Below are 19708 nucleotides of genomic sequence, written 5' to 3'. Positions count from 1 at the left end.
CTACTAAGTTACCCAGAGCCCCATTCTGTCCTCTTCTGCCACTTTTACTCATGTGCTGCACTAGGTCTTACCAATTCTCTGATGGTAATATTTGTTATGCGATACTTCAAAACCACCCTTGGTTTAGTAGGCATTATTAGGGAGTCCATTTATTATAGCTTGGTCTGTATTTTGGCTTCTCACTTATCATTTTCAGTATATTGCATTAATAAAGCAGAACTAAACTCTCTCAATCAACATTAACTACTTTGAACCCTTATGCTGATAGCATTAGTAAATAGATAGGAAGCTGTAATATTTACTCATTTTAACCTTTTTATTTCACATTTCTTCAGTTGCTTTCTGGTTTTCGGCCTAGGCCACATTGAGGTCATACATCCCTGGAGTCTTTATGGGCATTTTTTTTTTTATTTCATCTGGAGGAGGGAAGGAGCCAAGCACACCCTTCTGCCTGCATGCCTGAGCTAAGGGCAGATATATTCCTAGAAAGTAATGCATGAATCATCTGCCCTTACTCAAAATGGCCACAGCAAGAAATGCTAGGGGAGTGCTTTTCAAAGTGATTTCTCAACAAAATAAAGCATGGAGACATGAATGGATGAGGGAGTTTGCTTTTTAAATTAAAACTGAATTAAATAGTGTTTTCAGGTAGTGGTGTTCAGATACAGTTGAGTTCTGCTTTACATTGTACTGCAATGATATTTGCGGAACACGAGAGAATTGGGAAGGGACATATTCTGTAAGATACTTACGACAATCCTTTTCATCATCTCCATCGCCGCAGTTGTCTTGACCATTGCAGCGGAAGATTCCTGGTATGCAGCGATTAGTATTGGTACACTTGAACTGGCTGGGCAAACACACATGAATATCTACAGGGAATAGAAAGGAAATATACATAATGGCATAAAGGAAATGCATGTATATAGATGAGGTTTACATGTAAAGGTAATTGTATGATTTGCGGGAAAGAAAAATGTAGCAATGTAATCCATAGCAACCAACTTGATTATAGGCTATTCAGTAAATAAAGAATTTATTGCTAAATTGGCTCTAACTATACATTGAACCGACACGCTCAACACACTAAAATAGAACATTTTGTCAGTACATTTAATTTGAGTAAAGTCGATACATTTTCTTAAAAAAATAAAAAAAAATAAAACTGGTATGGTGCTTTCTTTTTTTATCTGCACATTCAGGATGTATAACACCTCAAGATCTGTAGGTTGGACCTTTACCGCTTCAGCCCCGGAAGATTCTGCCCCCTTCCTGACCAGAGCACTTTTTGCGATACGGCACTGCGTCGCTTTAACTGACGTGGTTCCCAAACAAAATTGACATCCTTTTGTTCCCACAAATAGAGCTGTCTTTTGGTGGTATTTGATCACCCCTGCGGTTTTTATTTTTTGCACTATAACATTTTTTTTTTTACAATTTTCTACATTCTTCTACATAATTTTGGTTAAAAAAAAACGCAATAAGCATTTATTGATTGGTTTGCGCAAAAGTTATAGCGTCTACAAAAAAAGGGGATCGTTTTATGGCATTTTTATTTTTATTTTTTTACTAGTAATGGCGACGATTTTTATTGTGACTGCGACATTATGGTGGACACTTCGGACATTTTTGACACATTTTTGGGACCACTGTCATTTATACAGCAATCAGTGCTATAGAAATATACAAATTCCTGTTTAACTGACACTGACAGTGAAGGGGTTAACCACTAGGGCGCAGGGTAAGGGTTAAGTGTGTCCTGGGGCATGTTTATAACTGTGGGGGGGGGGGGGGGGGCGTGGATTCATGTGACATGTCACTGATCTCTGCTCCCAATCACAGGGAGCAGAGATCAGTGGCACTGTCACTAGGCAGAATGGGGAGATGCTTGTTTACATTAGCATCTCCCCATTCTTCCTCCCTGTGAGACGATCTCAGTTATCCCTGTGGCGAGAGAGCCCCACAAACCGACTCACGGAGGTCCTGGCCAGTGCATGCCGTGATGGCACGGCGGAAAATTTAAAGGGACATACCTGTACACCTATTTGCCTGCCCATGCCATTCTGCCGACGTACGCCGGTTGGGAAGCGGTTAATTATACTTAGCAACAGAATTTTCACTATAATGTGTCACACACAACTGAAGGTGCCTAAAGTAACAACCAGTATTGAAGTGTAGGCACCTTGTGCTGCCTTCAAATCAATCACTGTGTCCCTCTGAACCCATTTCTATCCCAGGCCCTGGGCTTTCTCTCAAAGTTAGATTAAGACACAGCTATCATTCTACTGAGAAATGCTACACTGTGGTAAACATGGCCTTGTCCCAACTTTTTTGGAATTGGGGTTGTACTTTGCCAGCTTGTTGTTGCCCTGTTCAAACTTTTTTGAGATGTGTTGCTGCCATCAATTTAATTTTTTTTTATAAAAATGGTAAATTTTCTCAGCCTAAAGATTTGATATATATTCTATTGTAAATAAAATACGGGTTTATGAGATTTTTCAGATCATTGCATTCTGCTTTTGTGTAGATTTTCCACACTGTCCCAACTTTTTTGGAATTGGGGTTGTAGAAAAATCCTGTTCCTGATTTCCTAAAAAACACATAGTTCTTCATCTGTGCCAACAGTCTCACCGCAGTTGGCTTCATCCGAGTTGTCCTGGCAGTCATTGTCACCATCACAGATGAAGGCGGGATTGGTACAGATTCCAGTGGAGCACTGGAATTGTCCTGGGCGACATTTGAATTCCGCTAAAGAGAAACAAAAAACACTTTAAAATACAGCAAAAGATGTGCGTATTGCACTCTGTAATAAAACGTGCACCAGCTAAAAAGACCTCTATATTTCAACACTGAAAGTAAGTTATCTACCACAGCCATATTTCCCTTACAGCATTATGTTTAATACACTACAGGTGCTCTTTAAGGAATAGCGCCTAAAAGTCAGCTTTGTGGCGATGTGAATTGGTAAAATTTGATAAAAAAATTCAGTTTTGATCAGTTATATATTTTTTATGGGTCATCAAGCAGAAAATGAGCATCAGTGATGTATACAATAGAGTTAAAAAAACAACCAAAAGAATACAGGGCAGAAAAAACAAACAAGTAGTTATACATACGGCAGTCAGCTGGCTCATCTGATCGGTCTCCACAGTCATCCTCTGTGTCACACTTCCACCAGAATGGAATGCATTTGTCATTTTTACACACAAACTGAAAAAGGAAAAGACATGGGGATGATAAGAAGGGGGAGCTGGGGGAGAATACCACTACCTGGGGTGATTTCAGTGCCGAAGAGGCACAGTTATCAGCTCATAAAGGAGTTTACTGTATTTCAGGCAGATCGACAAGCATTCTTCTGTACTAGTAAGGGATAACACACAAAGAAATGTGTTTGCATTGCAGAAATATACTAAGTGTGTTTTTATGTGCTCAGATAACCATTCATAAAAATGCTAAAATGTCTGCTTTGGTCAATGGCAATGGTACACCAAAATATGGCAAAGTTCCTGAAACTTTTCAACATTGAAGATATTTATGATCAAGCCTGTACAGTACTATAGGGTAACAATTAAAAGACATTTCTTCCTGTACAGAAAGGCTAACAAGTGCCACAGGTTAAACCAACATTACCCTGTAAAACCTGCTTCCATAAAACAGACTGGGCAGCAAATTTTTTAATAAAATGGGGTTGATTTACTAAAGGCAAATCTACTTTGCACTACAAGTGCACTTGAAAGTGCACTGGAACTGCAGTCGCTGTAGACATGAGGGGAAGCTCTGCTGATTTTATCATCCAATCATATGCAAGCTAAAATGCTGTTTTTTATTTTCCTTGCATGTCCCCCTCAAATCTACAGCGACTCCACTTCCAAGTGCATTTGCAGTGCAAAGTGGATTTGTCTTTAGTAAATACTCCCCAATGTCATCTATTACTATCCCTATATAGATAAGGTAAAGTGTATCTGTGAATGGTATTAATTGTTTTTAAGGTTTTCTGTCATATAGAGATGAGGCAAACTAACAGCTTTAGTAGACAGGTGATAACTCAGTAGTTTGCGCCTACTGCTTTATGGTGTGTGTCCAGCTACAGCCAGTGCCCTTTGTGAATGCCAATTCATCAGGGTTATTATTTGCACTGCCACCCTGTAATTAGATCCAGCCCACTGACAGGCTGCTAGAATCCCAGTCACTTAACTGTGGGTTACAGGAAGAAGTAATGCCAATTCTGCTATTTGACAAAGTAAACGCTATTTAGGAAGGTTCTCAAAAGAACTATAAGCCAAGTTGCTAGTTTGCTTGATTACTTTTTCTCACAGTTTCACATTAAGCTACAAAAGCAACACGTAATCACAAATTGTAGGGGGTGGCCCCCATCAGAGTACAGTGATCAGTTGATCGAACGCTCAAATGGTTTTCCAGCAGGGCCATTTGACAGAAGCCAGTCGGCTTCTGTTGAAGATGCAGGGCTACAAAACAGATCGTAGTTCCTTCTGAACCGGTTGAATTTTGAGGTGTGCGTACCCAGCTTAAGTGATCTGCAGATAAGGCTTTTACAAACCCTCATTGCTTATGAAAAATGTCCTTTACCTCAGAGAATAACCACACACAACTATACTTACTTGACTGGCAGTACAGTTGGAGACACAGGTCTTCCCATCAGCTCCTAGGTAGAAGTTAGTTGGACAGGCACATTTGTATCCACCGTTAGGTGACAGAAGGCACAGATTACTGCATCCACCATTGTTGGATTTGCAGGGATGATTGGGAACTAAAACAGGAAGAAAGTCAAGACATTCATAGAAATTCAGACTGGTGGGATATTTACTAACATAATGACATGCTCTGTAATACAGCATTCTACTGTGGCCTCTTGAATGAACTCTAATACACACGATCGGAAATTATGGTCCGAAAAAGGTCTGATGGTTTTCCCGACAGAATTCCGCTCAAGCGGTCTTGCCTACACACAGTCACACCAAATTACGACCATCAATAACGCGGTGACGTACAACATGTACAATGGGACCAGAAAAAGGAAGTTCAATAGGTAGTAGCCAATAGCTTCCATCTTGTAGTTGAATCTGAGCATGCGTGAGATTTTGTGCGCGTCGGAATTGCATACACACAATCAGATGAAAAGCTGTCATCCGTCTTTTGTTGGCCGACATTCCGATCGTGTGTACATTACAAGACACTCATACAAAAACCCATCAGGCTGGAAGTAACAGCTTTTCTTCAGCCCTTAGGTATAGAGATCAGCCTATAATTTCTGCAATAAAATAGTTTTCCTGAGTGCATAGTCTTTCAAATGTTGAATCATATCCAAAATTACTAAAAAAAGGTACCTATTGTGAGCATTTTAAAAGTTCTATGTAAAGAATAATATATGGTTATATACGATTATGATAAATACTATCAGTGGCCACTTTTTAAGGTACAACTGTTCACAAATATTCAAAAAGCAGTTTATGTGGCTACAACTCAATACATAAGACATAAAGACACTGTCAAGTATTTAGAAAATAGTATGAAAATAAAATAAAATTAAATGTAAAAAAAAACTTCAAGTAAGCAGAATTTCTGCAGGCAAAAACCAATTGGTTTGTAAAAGGAAAGACTCATTCAGCCTAAAAGGAAGTCCACAACTGCCCAACTAACCACCCTCTACAACAGTGAGGGTGAACATTCAACAGGATGGGCTACAGTAGCAGCAGACCATGGTGCATTCCATGCAGACAATTGGGTCAGCGTGGGGCATACATAGAATTCTTCTACAGGTCCACTGACATTCTTTTTAATTGTTCAGGCTGATAGTGCTGAAATGGTGTGTGAAAATGTTCTTGGTATACACAGGGCTCCAGCTAAGAATAATTTGAATATCACACCATACCTAGTTGCTGACCAGGAGCACCCTTTTATGAGAAGTATATTCTATACCTAATAACGTGGCCAGTGAGAATACAGCAAATGCTGTGTCAACTCTACAAATAAAAAAAATTAAAAAAAGTGGGTATGGGTTATAAGCGTCCCAGTATACTCACCATCAGGCTGTCGGTAGAGATGGTAGATGTGTATGTCCATGGGTCGATGTAAAGTGCTGATCAACAAGGTCTTGTTTACGCCTGTGGTCTTGTGTGCTCGGTTAATTGACTTGGTTTCCCAGTCTGTCCAATATATGTAATCTTCAAAAAGTGTCAGTGCAAAGATGTGTGGGATATCTTGGCTGAGCACTGTGAGGAAGAAAAGATGAAGTTTATAAAAACCAAATCACAGAGATAAACATTTACAGGCTTAATTCTGTACCGAGTAGGATTTTTTAATTTTGCGGAAATGCAACACCAAATTTTTCTTTCTTTTTAAAGCAAAGTTCAAATTTACTACCATTGTAGGTTGTAAGGAAAGCAGCAGTAAAAATTAAATATCAGAGGGGGGCGGAGCCGGCAGCCGGAGCGTATGGTGGTGTGAGGAGAAAGCTCCGTATCAGCGGAACTTATTCAGCGGCTCACAGCGACCTTTTCGGCCCACACTCGGTATCCTCCGGCAGGGGAATACCTCAGGCACACGCTGAGCACCATGTCTAAGAGAAAGGAGAGAGAGGGGCCACGTAGGCTGACCGACTTCTTCCCGCCGGCGGCGAACAGAGAGGCCCAAGATGGCGCCCGTGAAGCACACAGCGCGGCGGCCTCCCCGGGACGCGCTGCCCATACTGAATGTCCGGACCTGGGTGAGTCTCATCCCTCACACTCTCCGCTACCCTCCTCGCCTTTTACAAGCCCGGCCAAACAAAAAAGAAAGCTAGGAGAGAAGGGGGACACCCAGGCAGACACTGAAGCTGAAGGGGAGGAGATGGAGGAATCATCCCTGGCTACACAGCAGTTAGATGCCTTCCCCACATCAGGGCAGCCCATCCTGGACACCACTATGAAAGAGATGTTGCAGATGCTGAGGGGGGCTTTGCAACAGGACATGGCTTCGTTTGTACGCTCCACTAAAACAGAACTGTCAGCAGTTAAAGAAAGAGTAGCTTATGTGGAAAACAAGATGGAGGAATTCACATTAGCTCACAATGAGCTGGTTGATGCTCACTTTGATGTTGAGAGTGAAATTAAAACCATGCGTCTCAAAATGGCGGACATTGAGGATAGGGCACGCAGAAACAACGTGAAATTCAGAGGAGTCCCTGAGACTGTGAAACCCTCTGATCTTACTGCCTATCTCCAAAAGCGTATGATTACCGCTTTACCAGAATTAGCGCCGGCTGATCTTATTATTGATCGAGCGCACAGGCTACCCAAGCCTTCTTTTCTATCTGAGCAGGTCCCCAGAGATGTGATTGCACGTATCCACTTCTTCCATGTAAAGGATCAATTAATGCGTTTAGCTAGACAACACCCGTCTCTCCCGGACCCCTTTACAGGGATCGCTCTATACGCAGATCTGTCACAAGCTACACTCGCGGCTAGGCACAACCTAGTCCCCATCACCAAGATTTTGCGTAATCATAAGGTTCTGTACAAATGGGGGTTTCCAGCTAAACTGGTTTTGGAAATGCATAATGAAACACATGTGACTGCTTCCATAGAGAAAGGAATGGAGCTCCTCAGAAAATGGCGCCTACTCCCTACCAATGGAGAAACGGCAGATCCGGACCCCCTTCATGACAGAAGGAGTTATCATCGACTCAACAGGAGAAACAGATAAGTACAAGCCTGATACCATTGTGGTTTACTATTGAGTCTCCGGATTACACCATTCTATTACCCCTCATTCTGGCCATCGCCCAAGTGCCTTAATTGATGCAGCTAACTACTCGGGCATAGGTTCAACTAAGCATCCGCTGAACGGCCACTGTTATACGTTTCTTTCCCCCAGGAAGATTTGCAGGATGAATCCTGCACACTGTTCATTGGACCTTCCTATGACTATTCTCCCCAAGTTCACTGTTGGCCGTTGGAGGCCCATTCCCCAGTTTCTGACTTCCCAACCACGTCTATCGGTGTCATTGACACGTAACACCCTCTTGAGCGTTACGATCACATCTTGGGCTCTACTCCTACCATTTACATTTGGATGGCAACGAACAGCTGTACTGTTTCAGAATGAACATTAAAGTTATGTCTCACAATGTGAGAGGCCTTAACAGCCCCTACAAGCGTAGATCACTTTGGAAGTCTGCTATAGATATGCACTGTGACATTCTGTGTATACAAGAAACTCACTTCCCCAGTGCTAATCCACCCAGATGCACACATGGGAAATTCCCCCATATATTTACTTCCAACGATTTGAAGAAAAAGAATGGGGTATTAATAGCTGTAAAAGACACTGTCACCTTTTCTTTGTTGCAAGATTACATTGACCCTCGTGGTCGGTATATTATACTGATTGCTGAAATTAATCACTCTGTATATACATTAGTGAATTTATATGCCCCAAATGTTAGACCTGCACGCTTTGTCCGCAAAGTTGTACACAAAGCGAAATCTATGCAAAAGGGTAGCCTAATTTTGTGTGGTGATTTTAATATAGTATTGAATGCTGATCTTGATTCCTCCTCTGTAGCCCTCAGGCAGCGCCCCTGTCTAGACAACTTCTGTCATGAAGAAAGGCTTTTTGATCCTTGGCGATGCTCCAGGGCTACGGAGAGGGATTATACGTATTACTCTGCAACAGCTACTCGAGGATTGATTATTTCCTCACAGATTTGCATGTGCTACAAAATGTGATTAAATCGGAGGTCCATAGCATCACTTGGTCAGATCATGCGCCTATAACGCTGGAAATTGTGGACTTTAACAAGGCTAATAGCAGGCCGTTTTGGCGCAACAATACCTTCCTCCTGTCTCGCCCCACCATTAGGGACGAAATAGAAGCGAAGGTCAAGGAATTTTTCCGATTAAATGACAATGAAGAGTCCTCCCCTGCAATGGTATGGTGCGCTCACAAGGCCTTCACTCGAGGTGTCCTTATACAAATAGCTTCGAGGGAACGCAAAAATAAAACCCGCCGCATAACGCAGCTACAAAATAAAATTATTGAATTGGAGAGACTGCATAAAAACCCGACCCTCACTTCTCCCACCGTACTCCAACAGCTCACTCAATGTCGGGAAGACCTACGGCAGGAGATCAAAACTGACCATGACCTGTACTTCAAAAGACTGAAACTATCATACTACTCACAAAGCAATAAGGCTAGTAAGCTCCTAGCTTCCCAACTTAAAAAAAGACAGGCTAAAGCTAACCTACCTTTCATCAAGCACCATCACTCTCATCAGACTTTTCATAATCCTAAAGACATAGCGAACACCTTTAAGGATTACTACCACTCCTTGTATAATCTTAACCAGGACCCTGACACTCACCAACCCTCTGACACGGAAATTGATCGTTTCCTTGACACTTTGAAGCTACCTAAAATAGATATCCCTACGCTGACTGCTTTAAACTCCCCCATCACTTGTGAGGAAGTGACCGCAGTAATTAAGTCGTTACCCATGCATAAATCCCCAGGGGCGGATGGCTTCTCGGCTGAATACTATAAAGCTCTTACGACTATCCTGACACCTAAACTTGCGACTGTCTTCAATTCTGCTATATCCACAGGCTCCTTTCCAAAAGAAATGTTACAAGCTATCATAGTCACGATCCCAAAACCGGGAAAAGACAACTCCCTCCCCCAGAACTTTAGGCCGATCTCACTCTTGAACTCCGATTTAAAAATATATGCTAAAGTACTAGCAAATAGATTGATGAATGTTACCCCTACCCTGCTAGGTTTAGATCAAGTAGGCTTTGTTAAAGGTAGGCAAGCACCAGATGGAACAAGACGCATGATCAATCTCCTACGATATTCTGAAATTAACAAACTTCCTAGCGTATTTTTAGCCTTAGATGCAGAAAAGGCCTTTGATAGGGTACACTGGCCATACCTATCTAAGACCCTTCAAAAATTCGGACTGTCGGGCCAAATTCATACAGCTATCATGTCCTTGTACTCTCACCCATCAGCAAGTGTCTATAATTCAGGCCTTCTCTCCGACCCCTTTAATCTAACTAATGGTACAAGACAAGGGTGCCCACTGTCTCCCATAATTTTCTCACTTGTCATAGAACCGCTAGCAGAAAGTATTAGGGAAGCGACAGATGTGAAAGGTATTCAGATAGGTGCAGAAACCCATAAAATTGGACTATTTGCTGATGACGTCATTCTCACAATTACAGACCCTGTCACATCCCTTGCTAAAATTCAATTTGAGTTGATTAGTAGCTTTGGGAGGGTATCCTTTTATAAGGTTAATACTAATAAATGCTATGCCCTGGGGTTGCACTTGTCATCAGGTACCCTAAGCACACTAAAAAATGTCTTCCAGTGTAACTGGAATCCTCCCTCGATCACATACTTAGGAGTACAACTTTCCCCCTCCGCTTCTGACACATACTTGCACAACTATCCTCCCTTGTTAGATAAACTGGTTGAAGAAATGAATCAAATAGCTAAACTACATCTCTCCTGGGTGGGAAGAATAGCGGCTTATCAAATGCAAGTACTGCCTAAACTACTGTACCATTTCAGGACGTTACCAATCCCTATACCCTGCAAATTCTTTGTTCAACTATCCACACATCTAAATAAATTCATATGGGCAGGTAAAAAACCTAGACTAGCCTTAGCGAAACTCTATAAGCCAAAGTACCTTGGTGGAATGGGTCTCCCTAACGCTCAGGATTACTATCATGCAGCCATATTGGACTAAATGAAGTACTGGTTCTCCTGTCAATCTGACAATAAATGGTCAAACATAGAACGTACTGTCACCCCTGGGCATGACCTCCCTGCTCTAGCTATGGCGGCTAGCATTCACCACAAACCAATTGTCCCCAACTACCCTACTATACAAGCCTCGGTTAAGGCATGGTCGGGCCTGACTCAAAGTAAAGTTACTGACGTACCGCTAAGCAGACTACAAATTCCATTAGCAACCTACCAATACCTAATACCCAACTTCTCCACACAGAAATGGAAGCAATCAGGCAATCATTTTTTTGCGCCCCTTGACGAACAAACAGACTTAGCTGACCGTTATAGGCTACACCAAATTCAGCACCTCAATGTGACCAACACTCATAATCCGGTAGAAATCCCACAAGCACTATGGGATTTCCTTCTAAACAAAAGCTCTAAATGTAGAAAGGGGATCTCACTTTTCTATAGACTAGCAAGCCCTCTGTATCTAAACTCTAAACTGCCCTGCATGTTGCACTGGGAAAAAGAAATGAGGAAGGAATACTCACTATCGCAGTGGCATATGGCGCTAAAATATAGTGGGAAATCCTCTGCTTGTATAGATCACTGGGACAATGCCCAGAAGATATTACACCGATGGTACCTAACTCCACTACGCATCCACAAAATGCATACAGATACAGCCCCTCTGTGCTGGAGAAACTGCCAGCACATGGGGAATCTTCTTCACATATTATGGAGTTGTGAAATTATCACCCCATATTGGAAGAAAGTGGAGTCCCTGATCAGAGACATCACAAAGTCTAAGTGTAAGCTAGATCCAGGTTTGGCTCTTCTTAGCCTCTCGATAGAACAATTCCCTCCAGTAATGCGAAAAATAGTGATTAATATCCTCTTTGCTGCCAGAATTTCGCTGACAAGACATTGGAAGACCCCCACACCCCCTTCTCTAGAGGAGGTTATTACCAGAGTAAACAACATATACCTTATGGAAAAGATGTTAGCTTACAAAGAAGGGGCAATCCCGGGTTTCCATAAATGTTGGGGGACCTGGGATTCCTCCAAACATGCCTCTCCACATTTGTAATCTAATTCATGGATTTTCATGTTGAATTATACCTTGACATTAAGTTGCCTGAACCCAAAATGCGTTTCATCCACCTGCAGTGTAAGCAGCGGTAATCTCATTCATTTTAAACCAGGAGTAGTGCCCAAGGAGGACTATATATCTTTGTTTATATTGAAGTTTCTTGGTTACCGTTTTCCCTATGCTGTATGGACAAGTTTTGCCGTCCTTTATATTTAAAAAATTTGAGCTGCGTACTTACCTGTGCCATCGCCCTTGACCCTCGGTAAGGTCAAAGGATACTGATACTCAGGTAATCCTACTCCAGCGCTAAGCCTGCTCACAGTGTGTACCCGTCTGGGGTGACAGGCTAGGCCTACTAGTAGGCCATTTGTGGTTATCAATCTATCATAGCTCTAATAGGATACTATTGTTTATATCTTCTTTTCTATGTGAGTATGTGGAACATTGCCTTCAATATGTATGACAATGCTACATATTTCTTTGTCAACTGATGTATACTTGTTTCATTCAAAATCTAATAAAAATCTTTGGTTAAAAAAAAAAAAAATTAAATATCATGTGGCTGATGTTTGTTTTTCTTAATGCAAGGATCAATTAAACGCTGGTTCACTGTGATTTTTTATTTTGGCACACTTGGAATTTTTCTACCTTGTTACTAAGATTATAAATATATATCCTTAGGCCGCGTACACACGCGGGGACTGTTCGCTGAAACAGTCCGCTCGTGTGTGGGCTTTCAGCGGACAGTTTCAGCGAACAGTCCGCTGAACAAGGTTTTTCGGAAATTCCGAAAAACTGTCCGCTGAAACCTTGTTTCAGCGGACAGTCCCCGCGTGTGTAGGCTTGTTCGTCAAACAAAGTTGCGCGCATGCTCAGAAAGGATTTTCACGCCGAAAGTTATAATGCAGTGTATAGGACGTCGTAATTTTCGTCCCGTCGTACGTGCCGTTCACGTCATCGCGCACGGTTTCAGCAAACTGTTCGTCCGTCGTGTGTGGCCATGTCCGTCCATGCTAATTTTGAGCGGACTGTTTGCCGAAACTGTTTGACGGACAAAGTTGGGCGAACAGTCCCCGCGTGTGTACGCGGCCTTAGACAATATTTTTTTTATTGTTTTACAAATGTTGTTTTGTAACAAGTGTCAGATTTCAATACAAATCTACTTACCGGTGTGCCGGTTGGTACCATCAAGGTTGGCAAACTGAATGTAATCCTCTCTCGCATCAGCCCAGTATATTCTGTTGTTGATATAGTCCAGTGTCAGGCCATTGGGCCAAGTTATCTTGCTGTCAACAATGACACTGCGGTTGGTGCCGTCCATACCAATCTTACCAATTAAGGAGTTGTCTCCCCAGTCTGTCCAATATAGGTAGCTGTGAATACAAAGAATGGCAGATACCATATGCTGAACTAATAACTTGATCCCATGAACAAAAAAAACAAAAACACATTATAGAAGATTCTTACCCGTGTTTTACATCAACCACTAGTGCACGTGGCTCTCTCAGACCAGAGTTCACCAACACTGTACGATAAGCCCCATTTAGTTTGGAAACCTCAATAGTGTCCCTTCCTTTGTCACACCAGTACAGGTTACCTCCAACCCAGTCCACTGCCAGTCCATCAGGATTGCTGAGTCCAGTACGATGCAGAACCTGCAATGAAAAGGTAATCTTATCTATCCTACAAACTATGCAGCACAAAGACTAGTTGAGTAAGGAAAGCAAGATGTAGCATAACCTATACCATCCAATTATATTTAATATTTCACACACATATTAAGTGCAGTTATCTATATAAATATAAAATAGTAATGTAGTCTGAAGTATATTACACTAATTATTATTGGGATTTTTAACCTATATTTTTTTTTTTAACACATTTTGTCATACCAAGTTACCATGCCCACATCTGACTTGTCCCTCATCCATTATAACAGCTGCTTAGCAACTGGCAGACAATAAATACCTGGACATTGCTGCCATTAATATGCATGCGGCGAATCATGCTTCCTTGGGTGGTGACATCAGTCCAGTATATCATCTCTTCTCGGTAATCAAAATCTAATGCAACAGCATTATTCAAACCCTACAGAGACAGAACAGACAGGATAATCAGTGTACACACTTGAGAGCAATCAGTGCAGCACTTTAATAGCACAAAGAACAAATCGGAGTGAACTACAGTATATTTACCAGAAGGAGTGAGTTACCATTGGATAAAACATTTGATAACAAAAGGATAATGGAAACAGAAAATTTGAAGGTTAACATTAGAAAAGGGTAATGGAGGTTCTAAATCTTTATGTTTACAGTGTAGCAATGTAGAGTGCTGAAAACGCTAGATGGGTAGCTATAGACTGAAGCTGAAAAAAATAATGTTGAGTAATAAATACAAGCCTGTAGGGATACAGGATAACAGAAAATGGTAATAGAGGCAATAGATCAGTTACTCAGGGAAGTAGTACTGAAAATTAATGGAAACATCAAGTCTCTAGGCTTACAGGGTACCTAAAAGGGCACTGTAGGCAGAATGTCTTATGTTTAAATGTAGGAAGACCAGTAATGAAGACTATGCTGACTTATGGAGAGTCAGTGAAGGGTAATGAAGACACCAGCCCTGTAAGTTTATAGTGTGCCAGGGAAGAACAGTAAAAATACAAATGTTAATTTGTAAAGAAAATGGGATTTGTTAAAACAGCACACTATTTAGTTATCAGTGTACATCTCTGGAGCGAAAGACCATCCCTCATCTATGGTACGCTTTAAGCCTGGTACACACTACAGTTTTGTTTCATGCAATCCATGCAAGGTTAGTTCAGCGATCCCCAGCACTGAGCTGTTGTGTTCTGATCAGTGCTCTCTGCCATTGGCTGAGAGCTCTGATTGGGAGTCAGTCGGCTGCAGGTTTTCCAGCATGCACGTCCATCAGGGGGCTTACAAACAGGCCATATGTCGGCCTTTTTTTTTTAACCAGCAGTTGTCTCCAGACATTAAACCTGTGTGTATGGGGCTTAATACTCTACCTTATGCCCCCCCAATGTACTTACTGCCCAGGAGATTGCAGATCATATCAAAAACAAGATTGGTACAGTTTGTGATGAGATCTCCACTATCCAGTCTGACTTCTGCAGGGGGCAACATTCCACTGAAACTGCCCTACTAAAAACTCAGTAACGACTTACTAACTGATAAAACTAATAGCCAGTATTCCATACTCATACTCTTAGACCTTTTGGCTGCCATTGATAGAGTTGAGCACCCACGCAATAAACTTTATTTCCTTGGCCTCCGCGAATCTGCTCTTTCCTGGTTCTCTTCATACTCATTGCACTTTCAATGTCGCCTACAACTCTATCTCCTCTTCCTCTTTCAAGTGGGGAACCCTAAGGCTCTGTCCTTGGGCCCCTTCTATTCTCTCTCTCTATACCTCTTCCCTGGACCAGTTGATAACTCCCCCACAGCTTCCAATATCACCTCTACACCAATGACACCCAGATTTATCTGAGTTTTTCAGCTCCCCCCTAAATTTCCTCACATATCTATAATCTAATGAGAGACATATCAGTATGGATGTCACACCACTTCCTTAAACTCAGTCTGTCTAAAACTGAGCTTGTAATGTTTTCTCCTTCTTGATCTACCCCTCTTGACTTTACCATTGAGATCAACAGCATAACCATCTGTCCCTCCACGCATTTCAGGGTACAAGGTGCAGTCCTAGACTCTGACATCTCCTTTGGGTCCCACATAAAATCATGGGCTACTTCTACACAAGCTATTCACCTTTCCTTCTGTTACGAATGCTGCTACTAGATTTATCCGCCTTACTAAACGCAAGAGACCTTCATTTGCCAATCACAAAATACTAATTGCAACTTACAAAGCCATCCACAAAACTGCCCTCAGCTACATCACTAACCTCATCTCAACATATTACCCAAATCGTCCACTTCGCTCTTCCCAAGACCTCCTGCTCTCTAGCTCCCTCATCACCTCCTCCTATACTCAAATCCAGGACTTCTCAAGAACTTCCCTGTATGCTCTGGAACTCCCCCCTACCCTAATCGGTCTTATCTACTACACTATCCGCCTTTAGGCCATTCCTCAAAATGTATCTATTCAGGGAAGCCTCCATGTCTCTATCTGAAAAATACTTTGATCATCCCTACCAGCCCATCTACCACAGCTAGTATCTGTCCCCCCTCCCTTTTAGATTGTAAGCTCCACGAGCAGAGTCCTCCCAATCTTTCTATATTGAACTGAATTGTAACTGTACTGTCTTCCTCTATATTGTAAATTGGTGCACAAACTGTTGGCACTTTATAAGTCCTGTACAAAATTAAATATTTTACACCTACTGAGACACGCACATTACGGAAGGGGTGTTTCTAAGAACATTGCAAAATGCTGCACAGAGATACAATTTTATATGTATGGTGTGGGAAAACCAAGAACAGCTCCACTGGTGTAGTGAAGCTTGCCTTGACCCATTAGTATATCACCTCTACTGGATTCAAACATTTATGATGTGGCAAATGATTCAATTTCTGCCAATCTGATACTCTGCCACATAAGGTAAACAAATAGTCCCATGAATATGAAAAAAAAAAAAAGAATATCTGTTAGCCGAGTGACCCACCAGAACACTCAACCTATCCATCATACTTAAAGTTAACATTTACAAAGGCCATTCTCCAACACTCCTTGACATACACAGTAAAGCCTTCCACCAGAAGGACACCAACACTGAAACTTGAAGCACCACGGGGCATCTATGTGCTATATGATTGTAGTTATCATTGACTCATTTTGCCACCATTAAAGCAGTGCTCATTATCTCTTGTACTTGAACCAATAATATCTTAACTGTTAAAAGATCGTTGCTGAAATGTTCAGGTATCTACAGTTCAATATTTATGAAAATAAAAAAAAGCTACATATCACTGAACCCTTGCATACAAAAACGTTATTCTGTTAGCAATAACAGAGACATTCCATCAATGTTTCCTGAAGCGTATTGCCTGCTTCCAGGGCTTAATCGTAGGGTTTAGAAGGAGGAGGCGATTAAAGTAATTATTTTTTTTTTGTATGCAAGAGATCTGTTTTGTGCGGGTTTATTTCTTTCATATATATTGCACTGTGGGCCATTACTTTCATATGTAAACAGTGGGGGAAATGTTATGAAACCCAGAGGTTGCCAGCACCCACGCTTGGAGGAAGACAGATCTCAGAGCAGTTTCAAGGATATATGTACATACAATCCAAAAGTCAAATACTGTTGTATATCAGACAATATGTAGTTAGTTATACTTTGTAATGTGTGTTTTGCCTGAAGATTTCTCTTCCCAGCTCTCACCTGCTTTAGTAGTGTGTAATTTGTGCCTCCCAGACTCAGTTTTCGCAAGTAGTATCGGTTGGCAAAAATTAAGAATGGTTCTTCAACTAAGGGTAATAAGAATGCAGAAAGCCAGTTAAATATTATTTGAATCTTCCTGATAAAAAGGCAGAAAACATATTTTTTTGCCATATACTGTAATGGTCATCAACTCTGTTCTCAGGGCCCACCAACAGGCCAGGTTTGCAAGATAACTGAAACACATCGCAGGAGATATCATTTGTTCCATCTTTCAATAAGGGACCTGTACAAGCACTGGGACCCCAACAAATTCAACTGCCTGAGGCTATTATCTCTCTGGAATGCAAAAATGGCTCGATTATGGCACATGATGCCTGAATTTGGGAAATTTGCAAGCTTTTATCAAGCATACTATTGTCACAGAGGAAAGGTTACCCTGCATTTTTTAAACCTGCTCTCAAATAGAACTAGTGACTAAATGAGCAATTGAAAACAGATTGCCCCCTTATATATACAGAATTTGATGACTTGGTATCATTAAGAACACAAATACAGGCTTAAAGATTTATTCCAATGACTGGCTCACCTCCAACAGAACCAACCACCTTGCAGCTGGTAGGGTCATCAGGTCTACTTTCAAAGCCCTCCACGCAGAGGCAGCGATAGCTACCAATTGTGTTGATACACTTCTGGCTGCAGGGATAGGTAGTTGTGCATTCATCAACGTCCACACACGTTTTACCATCATCCTTTAGCCAGAATCCAGGACGGCATCTGCACTGCACGGGTTACAGGAAACATCAATAGCATTAAGAAAATCTCAGTTGGTTAAATTGTACATAAAAAAGTAAATTGTATTATAAATACACATAATTGGATGTCTACCTTGTAACCAATTGTAAGATCTTCACACTCCTGGCTGCAGCCACTCGACTTCTTATTTATACACTCATTGACAAAACAGTTCCGTTCATCTGAGCCATCGCCACAGTCATCATTATTGTCACACAGTAGATGCTCTGGGATACACTTGCCATTCTTACACTGGTAAAACGTCTCATTACATTTGCCCTCTGTAATGATAAAAATTAACTATAAAACAGAATTTTAAAGATGTAACATCTGCACGTATGGCACTGAATAAATGCTTCTCTGTTAACCTGGAACTTCACTCTCTAAATCAACACAAACTACTTTTCATCCTGACAAGATAACATTTTATGGACATTGTATACATACAATGAAATTTATCAAAGTACGCTTTACACTTTACAACAGCAATTTAAAATGCTGCTAGTATAATTAATTAGATAGCAATGTATATCATGCCAACTCGTTTTAATCTTTTTTTTTTTTTTCACATTTCTTCAGTTATTTTCTAGTTTTCAGGCCTAGGGAAATTTTGTCACATATCCCAGGAGTCTTCAAGAGGGAAAGAGGAGTTTTCTCAGCTAAGCACGTCCTCCTGTATACATGCCTGAGCTAAGGGCAGGCAGATTCCAGGAAATAAATACTACATGAATCATCTGCAATTACTCAAGATGGCCACAGCCATAAAAATGCTAGGGGGCTTTTTTCAAAGTTATTTCTCAGCAAAATAAAGCATGGAAGCATGGATAGCGGAGTTTTGCTTTGACTAATAAAATGTATAATACTACATTATAAAATTAAATAACTTTTTGGTTTGTGGTGCTTATATGCAGTATAGCTCCCCTTTAATCGCCTCTTCCAAGAGAAGTATAAGACTAAAATAACAAAAAAAAAAAATGCTGGAACATTTAAAACTTTTAAAAGTCCAACCTAACAGTGGGCATCACAAGGTGCCTGTGATTTATTTTTGTTAGCCAGAAAATCCTTCTCTGTATGTCTAGCTATCTAGTTTCACTTTGTGACTGAAAGTAGGTTCTGTAACTAAGCCTTGTGCAGCCAGAATTATTCTGCTCAACATGAATGCCAGCTGTGTAGAATAGAAGGGTGCTAGCAGGGCTTAGAGACCTTTACGCTACTTTCACACTAAGACGCTTTACAGGCTGTAGATAAAAACAGAGCGCCTCTTCTCTCACTCCAGTGTGAAAGCCCGAGGGTGGTGGTGTGCTGGCAGGACATTCAAAAAAGTCCTGCAAGCAGCATCTTTGAGGCGCTATAGGAGCGCCACTCCTAAAGCATCCCTGGCCATTGAAATCAATGGGCAGCGCTATTGAAGCACTGGCAAAGCGCCACTGCGGTGGTGCTTTGAACCCTTTTTGGTGGGCTTGCAGGGGTTAAAAGTGCTCCGATAGTGGCCAAAAAGCACAGCAAAAACTATGGTAAAGCGCCTCTAAAAATAATGGCGCTTTAGCGCTGACGCTCACCCGCCCCAGTGTGAAAGTGCCTTAAAGCTGATATTCTGGCAGTGTAAGCTGTACTAAAAAATAACATTTCTATTGTGATAGGAAAAAATAAATTGTTCAGCTTTAGGTCATGGCCTTAGAGACAAAGTGAAACTGGTATAAAGGAGAAGTTCACCTTTCTGTA

General features: G+C 41.3%; 1 protein-coding gene across 1 annotated transcript in view; it reads right to left on the bottom strand.

Annotated features, from left to right (window-relative positions):
- The window catches only part of LRP1 (LDL receptor related protein 1), a 475004-nt gene that overhangs the window by 58871 nt on the left and 396425 nt on the right, over window positions 1-19708 (bottom strand). Inside the window, 11 exon segments of the mRNA XM_077483570.1 lie at window positions 753-872; window positions 2632-2748; window positions 3117-3210; window positions 4620-4768; window positions 6042-6230; window positions 13004-13209; window positions 13304-13491; window positions 13805-13924; window positions 17195-17280; window positions 17781-17973; window positions 18080-18267. Coding sequence (XP_077339696.1) covers window positions 753-872; window positions 2632-2748; window positions 3117-3210; window positions 4620-4768; window positions 6042-6230; window positions 13004-13209; window positions 13304-13491; window positions 13805-13924; window positions 17195-17280; window positions 17781-17973; window positions 18080-18267 — 1650 coding nt within the window.

Source organism: Lithobates pipiens, unplaced genomic scaffold (genome assembly GCF_037356315.1).
Source record: "Lithobates pipiens isolate NorthernLeopardFrog02 unplaced genomic scaffold, aLitPip1_a1.2 Scaffold_16, whole genome shotgun sequence".
Taxonomy (NCBI): domain Eukaryota; kingdom Metazoa; phylum Chordata; class Amphibia; order Anura; family Ranidae; genus Lithobates; species Lithobates pipiens.
The sequence above is the reverse complement of the archived record's forward strand: the minus strand, read 5'-3'. Positions and strand labels throughout refer to the sequence as shown.